The sequence below is a fragment of the Artemia sp. Qi Xiang Cuo genome, chromosome 18 (assembly GCF_049724085.1).
Source record: "Artemia sp. Qi Xiang Cuo chromosome 18, ASM4972408v1, whole genome shotgun sequence".
NCBI lineage: Eukaryota > Metazoa > Arthropoda > Branchiopoda > Anostraca > Artemiidae > Artemia > Artemia sp. Qi Xiang Cuo.
In genome coordinates this window covers 4,616,260-4,636,209 of record NC_142811.1, presented here as the reverse complement: position 1 = coordinate 4,636,209, position 19,950 = coordinate 4,616,260, and the positions used below count along the sequence as shown (strand labels likewise).

Below are 19,950 nucleotides of genomic sequence, written 5' to 3'. Positions count from 1 at the left end.
AAGTCTCAAGTTGGTTTCAAAGGCATTTTGAGAAAGTTTCTGCCGAAATACATGTTCCAGGGTAATTGGACCGCTGATGGCAGATCAAATGAGAGGAGCTGTTTGTACGCGCTAATGCAAGAAGAAGTGGGAGGAGCTGTTTTTTCGCACCGAGAATGAAGAGCCAGAAATTATCTGCGGTAAATTTACTGCTATATCTTTATACTGTGAAGACTAATAACAAAAAAAATAATAATAATACATTGTGCCAACATCGTTCTTTACTTAGGCAGCGCTATTGCGCTGCCTAAGAACAGGTTAACTTCAAAGATACCTCTTAACCTACTTCTATGTTTTGACAAAAAAAAAAAAAAAAAAAAAAAAAAAAAAAAAAAAAAAAAAACCTGGCAACCCATAAACCAGTTTCTTACCAATTATCATTTTTATGATTACTTAATAAATTTAAATTTTTCCAAACTATTGGGGAGGGGGGGGATAACTGCCAATAGTTTTTGTTGATAGGCTACATCAGTTTTATTAATTTTTTTTGGTTGTTCACTGGCTGAAAATTATCCTCGCTTGGTTTTTCTTTTGGTCAATTTGGTTAATTGTAGAAGATATTGTACAAGAAAGTTGACAAACTTTGTCTATTAGGGACTCATTACTCATCAGACCTATCTTGGGGTCGATCTCGAACGGGTTCGATCCTTCAACACGAGAAAGCTGGACATGATTATTCGTAATAAGAACATGTTAAAATCGAATTTGATTATACTTCCGTATGTCATGCGTTTGGCGTATTACCAAATATGGATGCCCAAATGAGGGGGTTCCTAAAACCATACTTGAACCACCCCAGAGGATCCAAAATAGGGCCTCAGGGGTGAGTTGCAGCACTAATAGGGTAACTTTAAAACATCCCATTGACAGATTTGACACAGTTTCAATGGCTGTTTTTTACAAGTGAAACCACTACCCTCCTGCCATTTGTCAAATATTTAATATCATCGTACAATTTTCTTTCTCAGCGAGCCAGATTTCCCTTGAGGTTCTATTTGCCATATCCTGCTCAAGTTGCCCAAATTTCCCGGAGATAAACAATTATTTTTCAGTTGTGACCAAGGGCAAGGCCGTACCCAAAGGGGGGATTAGGGGGTTTGAACCCTCCCCGAAATGTTTGTCTGACTCGTAAAAACGTAACAAAAATTGATATAAACCAGTTTTGTATGCTTTTTTTGAGGTTTTTTGTGTCCCCCCCCAAAAAAAATTTGTCTTTAGTAAAACCCCTCCAAAATTCTTTATTTACATTCTTTAATTACAAAATCCGGTACTTGTCTATTATAGCGACCACACCTAAGAAGTGAAGTTAGGTTAATCCTTACGAAATATGCCAAAATATGATGAAAATATAATATTTTATTAAAAAAAATTATGGAAACTAGAATAGAGAATAATGGAAAGAAGGCCGCCCAGAACGCATTATATTAAATACCTAACTAACTCTATATATTCTAAAATTTAGCCTGATCCTGGATAAACAGAGAAATTTGATCAAAAAACTATGTAGAATCTCGCCTCATTCTTTGTTGAATCTTTATAGAATTTATAGAACTTTACGGTAAATGCTATAGAATTCTTAGAATAAAAATTACAAACATCGAAATGATATCAATCTAAGTTGCCAATATACATCTTTGATAGGGTTACCCACTGGCCTGGGCCGTTTTCCATTTATATACCTTTATAAAAAAGATTTTGAGAAATTTTGAAATGGAGCCAATAATGATTCCCAAGTGATTTTTTTTTTAAATTGAAACATAAGTTTCAAACAAGTATACTTGAAATATAAACATTTACATTAAGACACCTCAATAGTAAAAATAATAGCCCAAAATTAAACATATAGGCTACGTTATGTCGTCTAACAGCTCATTGTAGCCCAAAGGCACTTGAGGTCAAAAGAACCGCGAACGCTCCTTCTCCACCTCTATCTGTGCAAGGCTGCTGCCTTCACTGGTCCCGTTTAAGTCCCCAATTATTTCAAACCCTTTTTTGTAAGACCGTTTCTTATGATCCGTAAAACGTATTTTAACCATTTTAGTCTTTCCTTTTTTATTTAATTAAAAAGATATTTTAATTTATTTAAAACAATTTCAATTAATCTTAGCCGTTTAATATTGGTAGCCCTAGAAAGTGGGGTACGGTAGGCCTGTAATTTCTTAGTAAATCAGTACAAAACTACATATTGCCTGATCTTTCGGTAAAAACTTCGCAGTAACTTGCTCTAACAACATAAAAGGAATGCAAGTTGAGGGGTCACAGACTTTAAACATCACGTACACTAAGTGGCGTATGTCAAGCGTAGCAGAAATATGCTAAGGGTGGCGGAACTATGCCATACGTTGCAGGAATTATGCCCAGCGTTGTGGGGACTGTGCCACACGTGGCGGTACTGTAAGACACTTGGCACTTTGAAATTTACACCAGGTGGCGGAAAGTGGACCACTTCTTGATGCAAGTTTCCCAGCCAAACCCGCAAAAGCGGTAATAAAACAGATTTTTTTTTGTTTTTCTAGTAACTATTCTCAATTATAGTGTAAACGAAAAAAACATGTCAAAACTAAGATAGACCTACATAATTCAAGCACCCACAGAAACAGATCAGTTTTCATTGGCAACCTTTGCGGTACTATATGGCTCATTTTGCACTTGATCATTTTCAATTGACTTGGAAAATCAGCTCCAACTCTGCTCCAGCTTTGCCCCCCCCAAGATTTTGATGTAATTACGCCCCAGTCTGACGCGCTTTTTTCACATTTCTTCCAATCAACTTCTTTTTTACATTTCTCTGGTAGCAAAGGTAAAACGTAAGATCAACATATTATGAGCTAAAAATAGAGAAAATGAAAATGATAATGAAAAAAAAAAAAAAATACAAGTCACATTGTGATCTTCGAGTGTTTCCTTTTAGCGTGGAAGCATTTTGGCAAAAGATAAGATTTTTACCTTAATTGGCATTCCTTTGGCTGCATGACCTTCAGGTGATCTCGCGAGAAGACCGCTTCGAGATATTTTACGATATTCTTCATCTTCTACTGAATACATACTCCGAAATTAGATATGGCGGCTGAAAAAAATTGTAGTAGAAGAACAGATTATACAGGTTCCTGGAATTGAGTAGCTTCAAATAAACATTAGAGAGATCGCTCTTGGTAATTGGAAGTACCTTTTATGATTTTCCTTTATTATACATTCATTGCAGAATTATACCTGCTCACAAAGGAAAGTTCCCCCTCCAGATACTTTCTCCTAGAAAAATTGCAAAAAAACTAAAAATAATCTTTTCCAGTTTTAACGACTTCTCTTTTTTGGGGAATATACCTCGACCCATAAATTCTACAAAGCACTTATTATAAGATTAGATAAGGCGACTTAAAAAAAAGTAGAATGAACAGATTATACAGGTTTTTGATGATGAGCAGCTTCAAATAAAGATTAGAGAGGTTGGCGTTAGTAATTCAAAAGACCTTAAAAGATTTGTTGGGAAAACATTTGTTTTGTGGAATGATACTTACTAACGCAGGGGTTTCCCTCTCCTGAGAGTTTTTACTGGGAAAACTGAAAAGGAAGTACCCTAAAAATGTTTTTTTCCAAATTTACCGACCTCTCTTCCTCGGGGAAATTAACTCTGACCTCGAAATTCTAGAGGATTATTGTTCGAAGCGTTAATAATGTTTAAATATTAGAGGTGGTGACTCAAAAAAAGTTATGAAAGAACAGATTATAGATGTTTATGAAACTTGTTAGCTGCAAATAGCAGAGAGGTCAGGAGTGGTAATCAAATTACTCCAAAAATACTTCATATCCGAATATTTTTTGAGAAATTTTTGATTTTAGGCTCCAAATATGGATTATATAGAACTTGTGTCGAAAGTATGCCTGCATATAGAGTGGATTTCCTCCTCCCCCATGGAGGAACTGAAATAGTAGTCTAAAATACTCTTTTCTAATTTAAGCCCACCCACACTGGGAAAAAAACTCTAACTTCATAAACGCTACAGAGCACATATCCCAAGATTAGGAGTTGTGACTGTAAAAGAAAGCATTATACATGTTTTTCAAATTGAGTAACGGAAAATAAAGATTAGATGGTACGTGGTGATAATGAAAAGGTCAATTGAATAGTTTCCAATAAAGATTATAGAGGTCTGCAGAGAGATGTACATTAAGTCTTTTTGAAAAGATAATTTCGTGGAATTATACCTGCACACATTATACCTCCTGACACTCTTTCCAACAGAAAATAAAAACAATACCCCAAAAATTCTCAATCCTCATTTTAACCCCCTTCCCTCTCGCAGAAAATAGTCGCACTCCATAAATTCCACATACATTCCAGGATTAAATGTGCCAACTGAAAAGAAGTTGCACAGGAACCCAGGGACTTTCACAGGTTTTCTTTTCCCCATCTCCCTCCATACAAAAACTGTGGTGTACGTTTCAGCGAGAACAGGTTATATAAGTTTATGGGCACCGTAAAATAAAGACTAGGAAGGTCGACAGTTGTTATTCCAAACACCATAGATGATATTTTTTTGGAATACTTTTTTTTGTAGAATTAAATTATTGTACACGAATGGGAACTTTCTTTTATTTTTTTGTTAACCCCCCCCCTACGGAAAAAAATTGTGCGTCCGTTCCTGCAATGACAGATTATATAGGCGAGGTTTCAGAAATTGAGTAGCTTAAACTAAGGATTAGAAAGGTCGCTAGTGGCAATTCAAAAGACATAATACATAATATTTTTTAAAAATACATTATTTTTTGTAGAATTTAAGTATCATACAAGAAAGCAAACTTTCAATTTTTTTATCCTCCCCCCCCTCCCCCCAAAAAAGAAAGCAAGTTCTATTGATGTGATCAATCCATTTTCCAAGATATTACTTGGGTTGTGAGACATTTAGAAATCTTGTTTATGTCCAAAATGCCTAATTTCCTCTATTCTTATCTTAAAAAGTTCTGGAAAGTGAAGGTTTTAATATCAAAACAGTTGTTGTCATTATCTTAGATCTCTAAGAAAGTATTTCTTACAAATAAACGCTTAATGGTAAAAGTAGAAAAAAATAAAACATTTTAAAGTTTTTTCCTAATTCCATATAATTTATGTTGTATAACATTACTTTTTGAGTTGCCACCGACAAGGTTTTGGAGGTAACATTTAAATATATTTATGATAATTCTTTTTTAAACAACTTAAAATGATGATGTTGATGGAAAATAGTGACATCTACCGCATAAAATTTTTACGATAAACCTTAAAAATAAACCATATTTACTTTTTCTGAGGCCAAACTTAATTTTTCGAAAAGAAAATATTGTTTTTTATTCTTAAATAAATTGATTTCTTCTCTATAATTTGTCCTTAATTTTTTTCTCATTATCTTGGACCCTTAAGAAAGCTTCAGTTTAGAATTACTACAGGTTAGGTTCCCGAGATAACAACCATACTTCTCATTTTTTTTTAAGGTAGCTTAAAGTGATGATAATGATGAAGAAAATAATTTGTAATTGCGTGAAACTCCCTAAGAAAGTTTCCATCTACGAACAACCGCTTTGTAACGAAAGTGTAAAACCCATAGCCCTTTTTCACCTTTTCCTCCCACCTGAAAAAAATGATGTTGTGCAAGATTGAATAGCCACAAGTGAGGCTTCCGAGGTAATATTTAGCCATATTTCTCATTTTTTTTTAAACAACTTAAAATGATGATGTTAAAAAAATATATAGTAATATTATTTGTTTGAATTTTTGTGAATCTAACGTTTCTTATTTTCTCAAAACAAACCTTACTATGTCGTTTCTTCTTTTCTTTTCTTTAAAACAAGGTTTTTCTTTCTTAAAATATGTATCATGTTTTTCATTTTTAAATTAATTGTGCATCGAGAGTTAGTTAGACATTTGACGGTTTTGGAAACCTGATTTTGACACGCCATTTTAAGGAGATACTAAAACCGTCCATTTAAACGTTTTCAAGCATACGTTATTATCGGAACCCCTTTGATATTTACGTGACCAAAGATGATAAATAGGAAAATTTGACATTGAGGCCACTTTTTCAAGCTGTAGTAGCCGTAGTTTATCCCAGAAAAAACTTAAACGCTGAAATCTTGGTAGTAATCATAAATTCCTTAATTTTTAATTCCATGAGATATAGCCTACTTATACAAATTGTCTTACCGTTTCCTTGATCGCCCTTACCACTTTTTTAACAAACAAAAATATCCATTTGGTAAGCTGAACTGTGCGATCTATCTATTCACCTGTCAACAGTCTCAGAAAAATACCACTGATCGTATGTCAACACTTTATTAAAATTAAATAAAAAAAACAAGTTTTTTAAACTGAAAGTAAGGAGCGACATTAAAACTTAAAACGAACAGAAATCATTCCGTATATGAAAGGGACTGTCCCCTCCTCAACGCCTCGCTCTTTACGCCAAAGTTTTTTATTGTTTTAAAAACTGAAGTTGTGAGGCAGAGTCAAACTTTAGCGTAAGGAGTGAGGCCTTGAGGAGGGAATAGTCCCTTTCATATACGGAACAATTTCTGCTCATTTTAAGTTTTAATGTCGCTCCTTACTTTCAGTTTAAAAAACTTGTTTTTTTTTATCTAATTTTTGAACGTTTTTGAATAAATACAAGTTTTGATCTTGGCTCACCGTACATGAATAATTAAAACAAAATTTTCATATTAATTTACTTTTATATAGTTAAATGGCTTTCTCGAAACTTGTTTAATTTTATTTACGAACGTTTTTATTAGTAATAAATATACGTAACATACGAATTAACTTACGTAATGAACTTCTATATTCATATATTTTTAATAAGTTTATTATGGGGTTCGCCCCCTAGTAACGAACTTCTATATTCATATATATTTAATAAGTTTATTATGGGGTTCGCCCCCTAAGCGAAAGTCCTGGGGCTCTTTAAGCGAAAGTTCGAATTTTGTTCCAATTATTTAAAAATGACAGCTTAATCACAAAGGCCGTTAATTAGAATAAATAGCTCTTATGAAAGTACTAAAAAGTCTTTGGCTTAAAGAGAGAGGCATTGACTACGGGGTGAACCCAATCATATATATAATATTTTCTGTTCGTTTAAAGTTTCAATGTTGCTGCTGTTGCAGTTGAAATACTTGTTTTTTTTATATTAAATTTCTGATCTTTTTTTAAATAATGCTAGGAAGTCCGGTGTCCCCTTCATAGCAATGTCCCTTCCCCCATGAAAACTTCCTTCATGGAAAGATCCTCCCACATAACCCCCGACCCACCCACCCCCACACTACCATGAAAAATCTCCCCTGAAAACGTCTGTATACTTCCAAATGACCAATACTATATGTTAACATTGGGTAAAGTTCATAACTTTCAGCCCTCCCCCGGGAATTTCGGGGGATTAAGTCATCCTAAAAGACATACTTATAATATTTTCGAACATGCTGAACAAAATGGCTGTCTCAATATTTTGATCAGGTTACTTTGGAAAAAAATGAGCTTGGGAGGGGGCCTAATTGCCCTCCATTTTTTTGTTCACTTAAAAAGGGCACTAGAACTTTTAATTTCCATTCCAATGAGCCCTCCCACGATATTCTAGGACAACTGGGTCGATACGATCACCCCTGGGGGGAAAAAAACAAACAAACAAACAAACAAATAAACACGCACCCGTGATCTTTCTTCTGGCAAAAACTACAAAATTCCACATTTTTGTAGATGGGAGCTAGAAACCTCTACAGTAGGGTTCTCTGATACGCGGAATATGATGGTGTGATTTTCATGGGGTCAACTTTTAGGGGGTCTTTCCCCCTTTTTTCAAAAATTAGCCAAATATTTTCAGGCGCCTAAATTTTGACGAGAAAGACTAAAACTTAACGAGACGTAGATATGTAAAATCGTCATCTACATCTGATGCTTTTTATGTATCTATTGATATCAAAATGCAGCTTTCTAGAGTTTCTGTTACCATTAAGACGGGTTGCTTCTTACTTACAATTCGTTACCACGAAGTGTTTGATAAGCACATCTATGAATTAAGTGCCTACTTACAATTAAAGAATTCTAAACATACTATTTTGTTTTTAAGCCCTCCTCCATTTGAGGATTGAACCTAAGGGTGTTCCTATGCCAAGTATAACCCCTCGTTGAATATTGTTCAGAATATAGCATGGGAAGGAGCTTAACGTAGCGTAAACTTAGTTGAAGTCGTTTTCCAAAATATATTGAGGTGTTTGCTCGAAAAGTTTGGAAGAATAAGAAGATAAGTCTATGCACCAAGATTAGAATATTGAAAGCTACAGTGATGACAGTGGTCAGATATGGTTCTGAAGCGTGGATGCTCCAAAAATGGAGAAGGATTTGCAAGAAAATTTCCAGAGAAGTTTTCCGAAAAATGTTAGTCAATCCCGCTTTCTAGGTCTATAAGAGAAAGGTTGAGATGGCTAGGACACGTTCTATGGATGAAGGATGACAGATTGCCCAAGATCATCCTTGTCAGGCAAGTGTCTAGGGCCAAACGAAAAGCAGGTCGCCCCCAAACGGAGTGAGAGGATGTCGTAAATAAAGATTTAGGGGAAATGGGAGCTTCTTGACATGGTGAAAAGAGGGAGGATTTGAGTATATTGGGATGGAGGACAAGCGTGCGTAGATGTGTTGGCCTCAGGCGGCTTGGTGTTGCAATGAATTGTTTGTAGCATACTACTATAGTAGTATTAGTTTCTTCAAGGATTCCTTAGAAATTCAAACTAGAATATTTTATGTGTGATCATTTGCGGCTCATTAAGATGTAGCATTATATCGTGTGCTATGTAGTATATGCTTACATTTACGCGCTTATATTACCTGCTCAGAAACACCTCTAAGAAAACACCTGGTCGTGCTACAAGCTCAAGTAAGTATCTACGCAAAGTACACAGCCCATCAATGACTGGTCTGCGGAACGTGAAGGGGGAAGAAGCTCAACGTAGCGTAAACCAAGTTAAAGCTGTTTTTCCAAAACCTATCGAGGCGTCTTAACTTATGATTTTCTTGGAAACTCATGGATTCCAACTAGAAGGTGTTAGATGAAAACGGTGAAAACGGAAAGTGGTGAAAACAGAAAGCGGTGAAAATAAAATCTTATTGTTGGCATTGGTTAGGTGAAAATGGTGATAACAGCGAAAATGATAAAACAGGAAAAAGGCGAAAATAAAATCTGATTATTGAAATTTGTTAAATGAATCTTACACAACTATATATATATATCTTAAATAAAATTGAAAAAATCGGGAATTCAATGTTTAACAACGAGGACAACACATGCAGTTATACAGTTTTGGTAGTAGCAAATTAAAAAAAAAACGGATAAAAAATCAGAGAAAAATAAACTTATAACATCAGGCACGAAACATCCTTTGAAAGTGTATTTGTCTTTGGAAATCAACGGATTGTTTATATTCAAATTTTATGGGAAAAGTGTTGTCAAATTTAACTGATTTAGTTTTGTTTATTTTTTTTTTTATTTTTTTTTGCTTATTGTGGCAGCATTGACTTCATAATCTTGAAACATCAAAAAAAATCATAGAAAATCCTAATTTTCACGTATGAATAGCCCTAAGTAGTGTCAAGGGCGGGAGACAATTTTTTATTTTATTTTGTTGTGCTTGATACTTTAAAGTCTCCGTCTTACGGGCCATAGATTTTTTCAACATGATTCCCAGGGTTTTAGTTATATTCTCAGTGGGATGGAGATAGGATCTTGACACTTCCTGAGACCAAATTTTGATAAAATTCTGGAAGATCAGGAAGATGTTTACGACTTTAAGTAGTAGGGTTACAAGAATAAAACTTTCGGAAATTAGTTTTAAGCCTTAATAACATCGGGAAAAATTATTTCAAGATCCTAAACCTACTTATCTAGGGCTTGGAAGAGTCCATAAAAGACTGGTCTCTCAATAACTTACTTATCTTAAATTCAGATAAAATTGTTCCTTGGTTTTGGTTTGAGCAGTGGCGTCGCTTGGTGGTAGCAAGGGGGGAGTTGCCCCCTAATAAATTGGAGAAAAAAATATTATATAGCCCATGTCCCTTGACTCTCTGAATGTGGACCTTTTTTGCCAACTAAATAAAAATGCTGGAGCTACGCCCCTGGGGTTGAGTCTAATTTTCTTTGACTTTTGGTTTTTTACAAAGCAGATTGAATGATTTGAGTTGGATTTTGTGGATTAATTGGGATTTTATTTTAAGACACGTTTTTTTTTTTTTATTTAATACATTTTTTTTATTTCTTAGTATCTGTTTAACCTAACTCGGCAATTTTCTGAGATAGCAAGCACTCGCAATGCGGCACTCTTATTCATCATATTTTTTTGTATTGCGCTGAAGAAGAGAAGCGTTTTGTCCCCCCGAAATATTCGCTTTGTTGTGTTTTTACAGTATTTTTATTTGGCCTTTACAAACCCCATTTTTGCTCGTTTTTCTTTCTTTAAAGCGGTAAGTGCGCGAGAAGTGAAGTTTCGTTAATGCTAACAAAATAGGATGAAAATATAATAGTACAGAAACAAATTTGGGCTATATATTTGCACTTTAGGGGGGGGGGGGGTAAAGCATAGCATATATTAAATACGTAACCTAACCTAACCTAGCTACCTTTTAGTCCCCCTAAACTCCAAACAACTAAAGTTTAAATATAGTTCTCGGAGTGAGAAACCTTTTGTTCAATCACTATACATTGGAGACTACCCGGTTATTATCCTATCTGATCTTCAATACAATTATTGCGCACTTACTGCTTTCTTAACAAGTACCCGACATTCTTAGTCAGCAAGAAGGGTAAATTTCTTGTCGATCATATTATTGACTTATGAATAAAGCAAACATACCACCCAATGCCTTTTTTATGCTCTTTCCAAATATAATAATCTTTTTTGTTGGGAATGAATTTTACCCCCACCCCTATATATACCAATTCAGGGTATATATTTGCACATTAGGGGGAAGGGGTAAATTTTACTTCTGATACAAATGAGAGGTAAGTTTAAACTTTCCCCCCATCCCCCCTGATGTGCAAATATATATCCTGAATTGGTACATATAGGGGTGGGGGTATAATTCATTTCCGACAAAAATGATTAGTATATTCAAAAAGAGCATAAAAAAAGCATCGAGTGGTATGTTTACTTTATTCGTAAGTCAATAATATGAACAACAAGAAATTTACCGCAAGAAGTTGCTGTTCCGCCTTTTGTTGAAGGAGGGGGGGATAAATTCAAGATGGGTCAAGAATATATAACATGTGTTAAAAATAAACATGCGTCATTAAATTTATGTCAAGTAAATAACAAAATTTGGTAAATTTCTAGGTAGCACTATAATTTAGCTAGGATGAAAGTGAAAATGTCATTTGATGCCTTTTTTATGCAGAAGCGATTATTGTATTATGAAAGAGCATAAAAAAGGCATAAAGTATTGTTTTCACTTTCATCCTAGCTAAATTATAGTGCTACCTAGAAATTTACCGAAAAGAGATATATATGGAAATACTTAAAAACTGTAACCCATCATACCACCTCCCCCTTCACCCCTATTTAGAGGGACTGTATTATCGATATTCCCTTATATTAGCCTAGTCAATAGTCTGTTATAGACCCAGATATCACATTTTGTAACTAAAGCTTAGGTCAACTTACTGTGAACTTTTTCAAAGATTGATAGTCTACGCAGCGCTATCTCAAATTCATCCTATTAGAGGAAAATTCAAAATAAATATCGAACTGAGCAATCACACACACTACTAAATAAGCCTACATGTATGTTGCCTAGAGGAAGTTACCGACGGAACACTAGCTTGTAACCATGACGTAATCAGTACCCGCGTTGTGTGACATTGACCGTGGGTGTGACTTATTTGGATAGAAAAAAGCATTGAGCTCCTAAAAAGAATATTAGGGATAAACATGCTAAAACAACCTAGCATCTCAAACGCAGTTTATTGAAATTTGGGTAGTTACGTGTTATAGCGACCACACCAAAAAAGTGAAGTTAGGTTAATCCTAATGAAATAAGCCGATATATGATGAAAATATAATATTTTAGTAACAAAATTATAAATAATACAACAGAGAATTATGGAAAGCAAGTCACCCAGAACGTATCATATTAAATACCTCTATATTTAAAATATTGAATCAAGAACTTGATTGTGGTCGCTATAACACGTAGCCTAAGTACCGAAATTCATAGAACAGTATCAGAAAAAAGTAATGCCTTTAATGATTATTTTTGCTTATACAGCTAGTGAATATACCCAGGCAAGTTCGCAAGTGGCCATTGAGCTCAATCCCTCTCCCTACTCATGCAAATTTCTTCGGTATAAGCTATTCAAATTTTGGAAAATATTACTTTTATTCTCTTTTTCACAAAATTTTACTTTTATGGAACATTAATAATATTGAATCTCAAGTGGAGCGGGGGGTGGGTGGGTGGGAAATAATGAAAAATAGGATCGTTCGAACACACAGTATACTGTGAAGCATATTCTACAACTAAGTAAAAATACTAAGATGTAAGAAAGTCAAACAGCTCATGATAACAAACTATAAGGAGCAACTCCTTCTAATATTCACCTCCTCAGCTCCTTCTAATATTATATAATACTCATTATATATAATATAATACAATATATATGTAAATATAATACATATAATACAATATATATTTATAATATAAAACATATCTAATACAGTAATACTCAACTCCTTCTAATATTGTAAAAAAAAGCTTTGATAAGAATATATACATCAAAAGGATCGTTTTTTACGGTAATTCCGAATATATGAAATTCATCAGATCTAGTGAAGACTTACATCGGCTCTTTAGAAGGTATAGAGGACGTTAGCCCTACTTCTCTTTCATCGTGCCCTGAAAGTTTGAACTTTAATATCCTAAGCCATTCTTCGGATAATGTTGAAACGCCCTTTTGGAAACCTAAATGCAAGTGGTGTGTTTTGATTTAGCTCAACATTCCCTGAAGCTTTCATCTTAATACCTTTAGCCTTAGTAGTAGTAGTAGCAGTAGTAGCAGAAGTAATAGTAGTAGCAGGAATAGTGGTAGCGGTAATAGTAGTAGTTGCAGTAGTATCAGCAGTAGCAGTATCAACAGTAGCACTAAATTTAGCAATAGTAGCATCAGCATCCAAATAATGCCTTTGGTTAGTTCATCATCCCCCTCAACATACCTTATAAATTTCAACTTAATGCTCCTAACCGTTCCGTAGGTATCGCTGATACGCCCTTTTGACAACCTGCTTAAACACGGCGCGTTTTGACTTAATTCAACGCCCCCTAAACATTTTCCGAGAATTTCACCTGAATACCCTTAGTGTCAATAGTAATAGTAGTAGTACTAGCTACAGTAGTTTTACCAATAATATGCACATAGTGCCTTTCGTTTAGTTAAACATCCCCTAAACGTACTCTGTAAGTTTCAACTTAAGCCATCCCTGAGATATTGCTGAAATGTCATTTTGTCAATGTACATGCACATTGTGTATTTTGATTTAATTCAACTTCCCCCTCAACATTCCGTGGAATTTTCACCCTGATACTCATAGCCTTAATAGTAGCAGTGTTCGTGGTAGAAGTAGTAGTAGCAGTTGCAGTAATTGCAGAAATAGTAGTAGTAGTAGTAGTAGTAATAGTATCGCCTTTTGGTCAGTTCCACACCCTCCTCATCATGCCTTTAAAGTTCCATCTTTATACCTTAAGCCGTTCCTGAGATATTGCAAAAATGCCGCTTTGACAACCTGCATCACATAGTGTTATAGTGTGTCTTAGTTTTGATCAACAATCCCCTCAACACACCCTATAAGCTTCACCTTAATAGCCTTAGCCTCTTTGGAAACTCAAATAAAAAATGAACCCCTTTCCCAATAAAAACCCCTTTCCCAAGAGAACTTGGTCCTCTTTTGGACAAAATCATCATATTGTGCCACATATTGGCACAAAACGCCACTTCCTATGCCCAATCTTTTTAGCCAATTAAAAGGTGCACTAGAACTCTGAACTTCCGTTTGAATGAGCTCTCTCACCGTCTTCTAGGATCATGGGTTCGGCACGATCACCAATAGGAAAAAAAAACATATCCGTTAGCTTTGTTCTGGGAAAAAAAAAAATGCAAAATTCCGCATTTTTGTACAAAGGAGTTTGAACTATTTACAACAGCGTTCTATGATATGGTGAATCTAATAAGTAAGAGGAATTAAGAATCTAATTTAGAAATTTAATTTAGTTTAATTTAGAACTTAATTTAAGAAATTAATTTAGTAATTAAGATTCATTAAGTAATTAAGTAATTAATAATAATTAAGATCTTCATTAAGAGTGCCTGAATGTTTGGGGATGTCCCCCGTCTTTCGAATATCAGACAAATTTTCTCAGGCTCTTAGTTTTTGATGGGTAACAGTACATTGAATGGATTTTAATTATTTGGAATCCGTATGGAAATCCAATTATTCTGCGGAAATAACTGTTATCAAAATTTTATTTCTTATAAGTTCGGTTCTCATTGGCCCGGCTCACCCCGTATTCACAGTTACAGCCTCTTGTATAAAAAAAAACTAAAAAATATTTTACTGAAAACAAATTTGTATTTTGAGCAGTTTTTTTTTTATTTGTCATACTACAACAACAAAAAATGATATCTAAAGGAAAATAATGGCTTACAAATAAGAGAAGTGTTACCTTACCCCTCCGATCCGTAACGGCTTAAATGCCATTTCCATTTTATTGAAAATCGTATACATTTTGAATAGTGTGATTTTATTTGTCCAAATATCATAACAACAAGAGAAAGAAAGAAAATCATCATAATTACCATAAATGAACTAATTACTATAAATTTAACGAAAGTATACTAATTTTTTAATATATAATGGTATTCATCCCCGGATTTCAAATCTATGAATTGTCAATTATAAAGCACAAATCAAGTTTTGACCTTTAGAAGGTTTATAGGCGTTATTCCTGCTCCCATTTGTGCTCATTTCAGTTCTTCTGAAGTTTGACCTGATCATTCAATGTAATGAATGATCCAAAAATACGATCCAAAAGCAGGAGCGTAGTTCCAGCATTTTTAATGGGGGAGGGGGGAAGGGGGAGGGGCCCATATCCGGATAGTCAAAGGACGTGGGCTATATAATAATTTTCCTCTTCAAATTATTGAGCCCCTCCCCAACGACGCCCCTGTCCAAAAGGACACAAGAGGGAGCTGGGTCTCATCCAATCAATTTGTTTCTTAATAAGGGCACAAGAACCTTCAATTTCTGGTAGAATGAGCTCCCTCCAAAGTTTTTACGACCAACCCTTCCATACCTAATGTAGTCAAGAAAAAAAAATACCTGGAAGCCAAATCCCTCTTTACATAGGCAGCGCTACTGTGCTGACTACGACTGCCGGGCCAAAACAAGGGTTTTCAGTCCCCGGACTGGTGGTCCTTGGGATTTGAAGTCAGGATAGCATTGCAGTCTGCAGGTTGGATATCAGCTTGCTAATTGAGGTACCCTTATAAATCCTGAAAATAGAATAGAAAGCATGATATTATCCCTCTATGTGAAGTTTCCTGAGAAACTTTATCAACTAAATAATTTTCTAGCAAGTTTTCAAGTTTGATTCTAAAAGGCTGGTCAAATACTTTACAGTAAAAGTAGATTTTAAGTTCTCATGACTTAAATTTTTGGTTTTTGGGGAGAAGGGAGTGGTGGCAATTTTCACAACCTATAAAACTGAGGACTAAAGGGGCAGGGGAGGATCCAGGATTTCATTGGGGGAGGGGGGCGCAAAATAGGTTGATCCGATAAAATTGCGTTAGCAACAAGTTTAATTTATGCAAACTTGCGTTAATTAGGTAAATTACACTGCTTTAGACTACGCTCGGGGGGGGGGGCACCCCTCCCCTTGATCCACCACTGTAAAGGGGTTTGACAATGACGGTTTTTCATTCACATTCTCAAAATTATTTCCCGATCTCTGTTTAATGGTTTAACAGTTTCCTTATCATTACTTCAGGCCTCACTCCTATTGTTAACTGAACCAAGTCCAGAATAACTACTTCCTTTCAATTTCCATGGCACATTCTCAAAATTATTTCCCGATCTCTGTTTAATGGTTTAACAGTTTCCTTATCATTACTTCAGGCCTCACTCCTATTGTTAACTGAACCAAGTCCAGAATAACTACTTCCTTTCAATTTCCATGGCAATTTTATCCATGGACTCCGTCTCCCATCTTTCCATTCGTTCATATTTTAGCCTTTTATATTTCATATTTTTCATACTATAACCTCACATTCATATTTTAACCTCACCTCTGATTCCCTTTATTTTATTTATTTTATGCAGTTTTATTTAATGCAAGCAATACCTATCACTCAGAAATTCCTTGCACAAACCCCTTTTACTTGTATAAATCTCTTCTAACAAGCTATGATAGTTTTCACTAATATTCAATTCAATTCAATTGAATTGAATTCACTAATATTCATAGCTGCGTTTCTAATTTCTGTACTGAGGCATCTTCTGCTACTTCACAAATTATTTCCTATAATTATTAGATCAGTTTTCTACATTGTCAAGGCCGTACCCAGAGGGGGGGGGGGGCGAGAAGGGTTTGCTCGCTTTTTCTGCTCGTTTTAAGTTTTAATGTTGCTCTTCACTTTCAGTTGAAAATTTCTGATCGTTTTTAAATAATGCCGGGAAATTTGACCCCACCTCCACGGAGAAATCCCCCTCCCGTCAGAAATATTCTCTAGACAATTCAATCCCGGTGAAAATTTACCCCGGAGAATTAACCTTAAGAACTCCACGCGTAAAATTGAGACGGAAAAGAGAAAGCAAGACATAAAAATAACTATTTAGCCTATATTCTACAAAATATTCTGCAAAAAATTTATATTCTGCAAACAATATATTTTATATTCTGAAAGCAAGTCTATTTATATTCTATAGAATTCTGGCAAATTCCCCATGTGTATAGTTTCGCCTAACAAGTCCACCCCCTAAGAACTTCCATCCATGTGGAAAAATCTCCCGTGGAACACCCCCAGGAGAAAATTACCCCTTTCATATACGGAATAATTTCTGTTCGTTTTAAATTTTAAAGTCGTTCCTTACTTTCAGTTAAAAAAACCTGTTTTTTTTATTTAATTTTTGAACGTTTTTGAATTAATACAGGTTTTGATTTTGGCTAACCGTACATGAATAATAAAAACAAAATTTGCATGTAAATGTTACTTTTATTTGGTTAAATGACTTTCTCAAAAGTTGTTTAATTTTATTTACGAACGTTTTTATTAGTAATAAATATACGTAACTTACGAATTAACTTACGTAACAAACTTCTATAATATTTTTAATACGTATATTAGGGGCTCGCCCCAAGTAACGACATTTCTCTTTAAGCTAAATCTCATTTTGTTCCAATTTTATAAAAATGACCCTTACTCCCACCGTCGGGTAGTTAGAATAAAAATCTCTTCTGAGAATGCTAAAAAATATGTGGCTCCTAGACCGAGGTCCTTACTAGAAGGTGAACACAATCATACACGTCATATTTTCTATTCATTTTAAGTTTTGATGTTACTCCTTATTTTCAGTTGGAAAACTTGTTTATTTTTATATTTAATTTCTGATTTCTTTTTAAAATAATGCTGGGAAATCCGGCGCCCCCTTCATAGCAATTTCCCTTCCCCCATGAAAACTTCCTTCATGGAAAGATCTTCCCAAATAACCCCAGACCCACCCACCCCCACCCACCCCCCTACTACCAGAAAAAATCCCCCCTGAAAACGTCTGTATACTTCCTTATAACCAATACTATATGTTAACATGGGTAAAGTTCATAACTTTCAGCCCTCCCCCCGGGGACTTCGGGGGATTATGTCATCCTCAAGTACATGCTTATCATATTTTCAACCATGCTGAACAAAATGACTATCTCAAAATTTTGATCAGGTGACTTCGGGAAAAAATGAGCGCGGGAGGGGGCCTAGCTGCCCTCCATTATTTTTGGTCACTTAGAAAGAGCACTAGAACTTTTAATTTCCTTTCCAATGAGTCCTCCCACGATATTCTAGGACCACTGGGTCGATACGATCACCCCTGGGAAAAAAAAAATTAACACGCATCCGTGATCTTTCTTCTCGCAAAAAATGTAAAATTCCACATTTTTGTAGATGGGAGCTTGAAACCTCTACAGTAGGGTTCTCTGATACGCTGAATATGATGGTGTGATTTTCATTAAGATTCTATAACTTTTAAGGGGCCTTTCCTCCTTTTTTCGAAAATCAGCCAAATTTTCTCAGGCGCGTTTCTTTTGATGGGTAGGACTAAACTTGATGAAAGTTATATATTTGAATTCAGCATTAAGATCTGACTCGTTATGTATTAAATAAAAAAAAACAAGTTTTTAAACTGAAAGTAAGGAACGACATTAAAACTTAAAACGAACAGAAATTAGTCCGTATATGAAAGGGACTGTCCCCTCCTCAGCGCCGCTCTGTATACACTTAAGTTTTTTATTGTTTAAAAAAATAAAGTTATGAGAAAGAGTCTAACTTTAGCGTAAAGAGTAAGGCATTGAGGAGGGGACATCCCCTTTCATATACAGAATAATTTCTGTTCGTTTTAAGTTTTATTGTTGCTCCTTACTTTCAGTTTAAAAAACTTGTTTTTTTTTATTTAATTTCTGATCGTTTTTTAGTTAATGCAGCTTTTATTTGCATAAAAATTTTACTTTTCTTTTGCTAAATGGATGTCTTTACAAATTAACTTACGTAACTAACTTCTATATTCGTATATTTTTCTTCTGGCAAAAAATACAAAGTGGCAGATTTTTGCAGATATGAGCTTGAAACCTATGTAATAGGGTTTTCTGATACGCTGAATCTGACGGTGTGATTTTCATTAAAATTCTTTCACTTGTAGGGGATGTTTCCCCTCTTTAAAAAATCGAGTAAATTTTCTCAAGCTCGTAGCCTTTGATGAGTAATACTAAACTTAATAAAATTTATATATTTAGAATCAGCATTATAAACACATTCTTTTGATACATTTATTGACATCAAAATTCCGTTTTTAAAAGTTTGGATTACTATTGAGCCGTATCGTTTATTTTTTTATTGTTTTTTTTATTACGTATATGTTATTACGTATATGAGGGGGTTCTCCCTTTAGTCAATACCACGCTCTTTACGTTAAAAGTAAAAAAGAAATTTGATTCACAAACCCCTGAATAACAAAGAATGTTTAATTAGAATAGATAGCTCTTTTGAAAGCATTAAAAAAAACTGTAGTGTAAAGAGCAAGGTATTCACTTGGGAGAGAATCTCACATACGTTATAATTTCTGTTCGTTTTAAGTTCTAATGTTGCTTCTTACTTTTCAGTTGAAAAAACTTGTTTTTTTTTATTTAATTTCTGATCGTTTTTTAAATTATTCTTGGAAATCCGGCGCCCCCTTCATAGAACTATCCCTTACCCCAAAGAAACATCCTACATGGAACTATTCTCCAGAGTAACCCCCTCCTCTAGCCCCCCCCCCTCCAGAAAAAATCCTTCCTGAAAATGGTTGTATACTTCCCAATAACCAATAAATAATGCTGGCAAGTCCGGTGCCCCCTTCATGGCAATTTCCCTTCCCCCATGAAAAATTCCTTCATGAACAGATCCTTCAACATAACCCCAGAGCCACCCATTGCGACCACACCCAGAAAAAAAAACCTCCAGAAAACGTCTGTATCAAACAGTTCTTGTTAACGAACTGTAAGTAAGGAGCGACCCGGCTCAATGGTAACCGAAACTCTCGAAAACGGGATTTTGATATCAATAGATTCATCAAAAGAATCAGATTTTAATTCTGATTACAAATATATAAGTTTCATCA

General features: G+C 34.8%; 1 protein-coding gene across 2 annotated transcripts in view; it reads right to left on the bottom strand.

Moving 5' to 3' along the window:
- jbug (filamin-type immunoglobulin domains fbug) overlaps positions 1 to 11,832 on the bottom strand; it is a 367,002-nt gene extending 355,170 nt beyond the window's left edge. For both annotated transcript variants that reach the window (XM_089104337.1, XM_089104338.1), the window contains exons 1-2: positions 11,704 to 11,832; positions 2,986 to 3,106 (exon numbers count right to left, since the gene is read on the bottom strand). In XM_089104337.1, the coding sequence (XP_088960463.1) occupies positions 2,986 to 3,084 (99 nt within the window). In that variant the 5' untranslated portion in view covers positions 3,085 to 3,106; positions 11,704 to 11,832. The remainder of the gene's footprint in view (positions 1 to 2,985; positions 3,107 to 11,703) is intronic.
- Between the last annotated feature and the right edge of the window lie 8,118 nt (positions 11,833 to 19,950).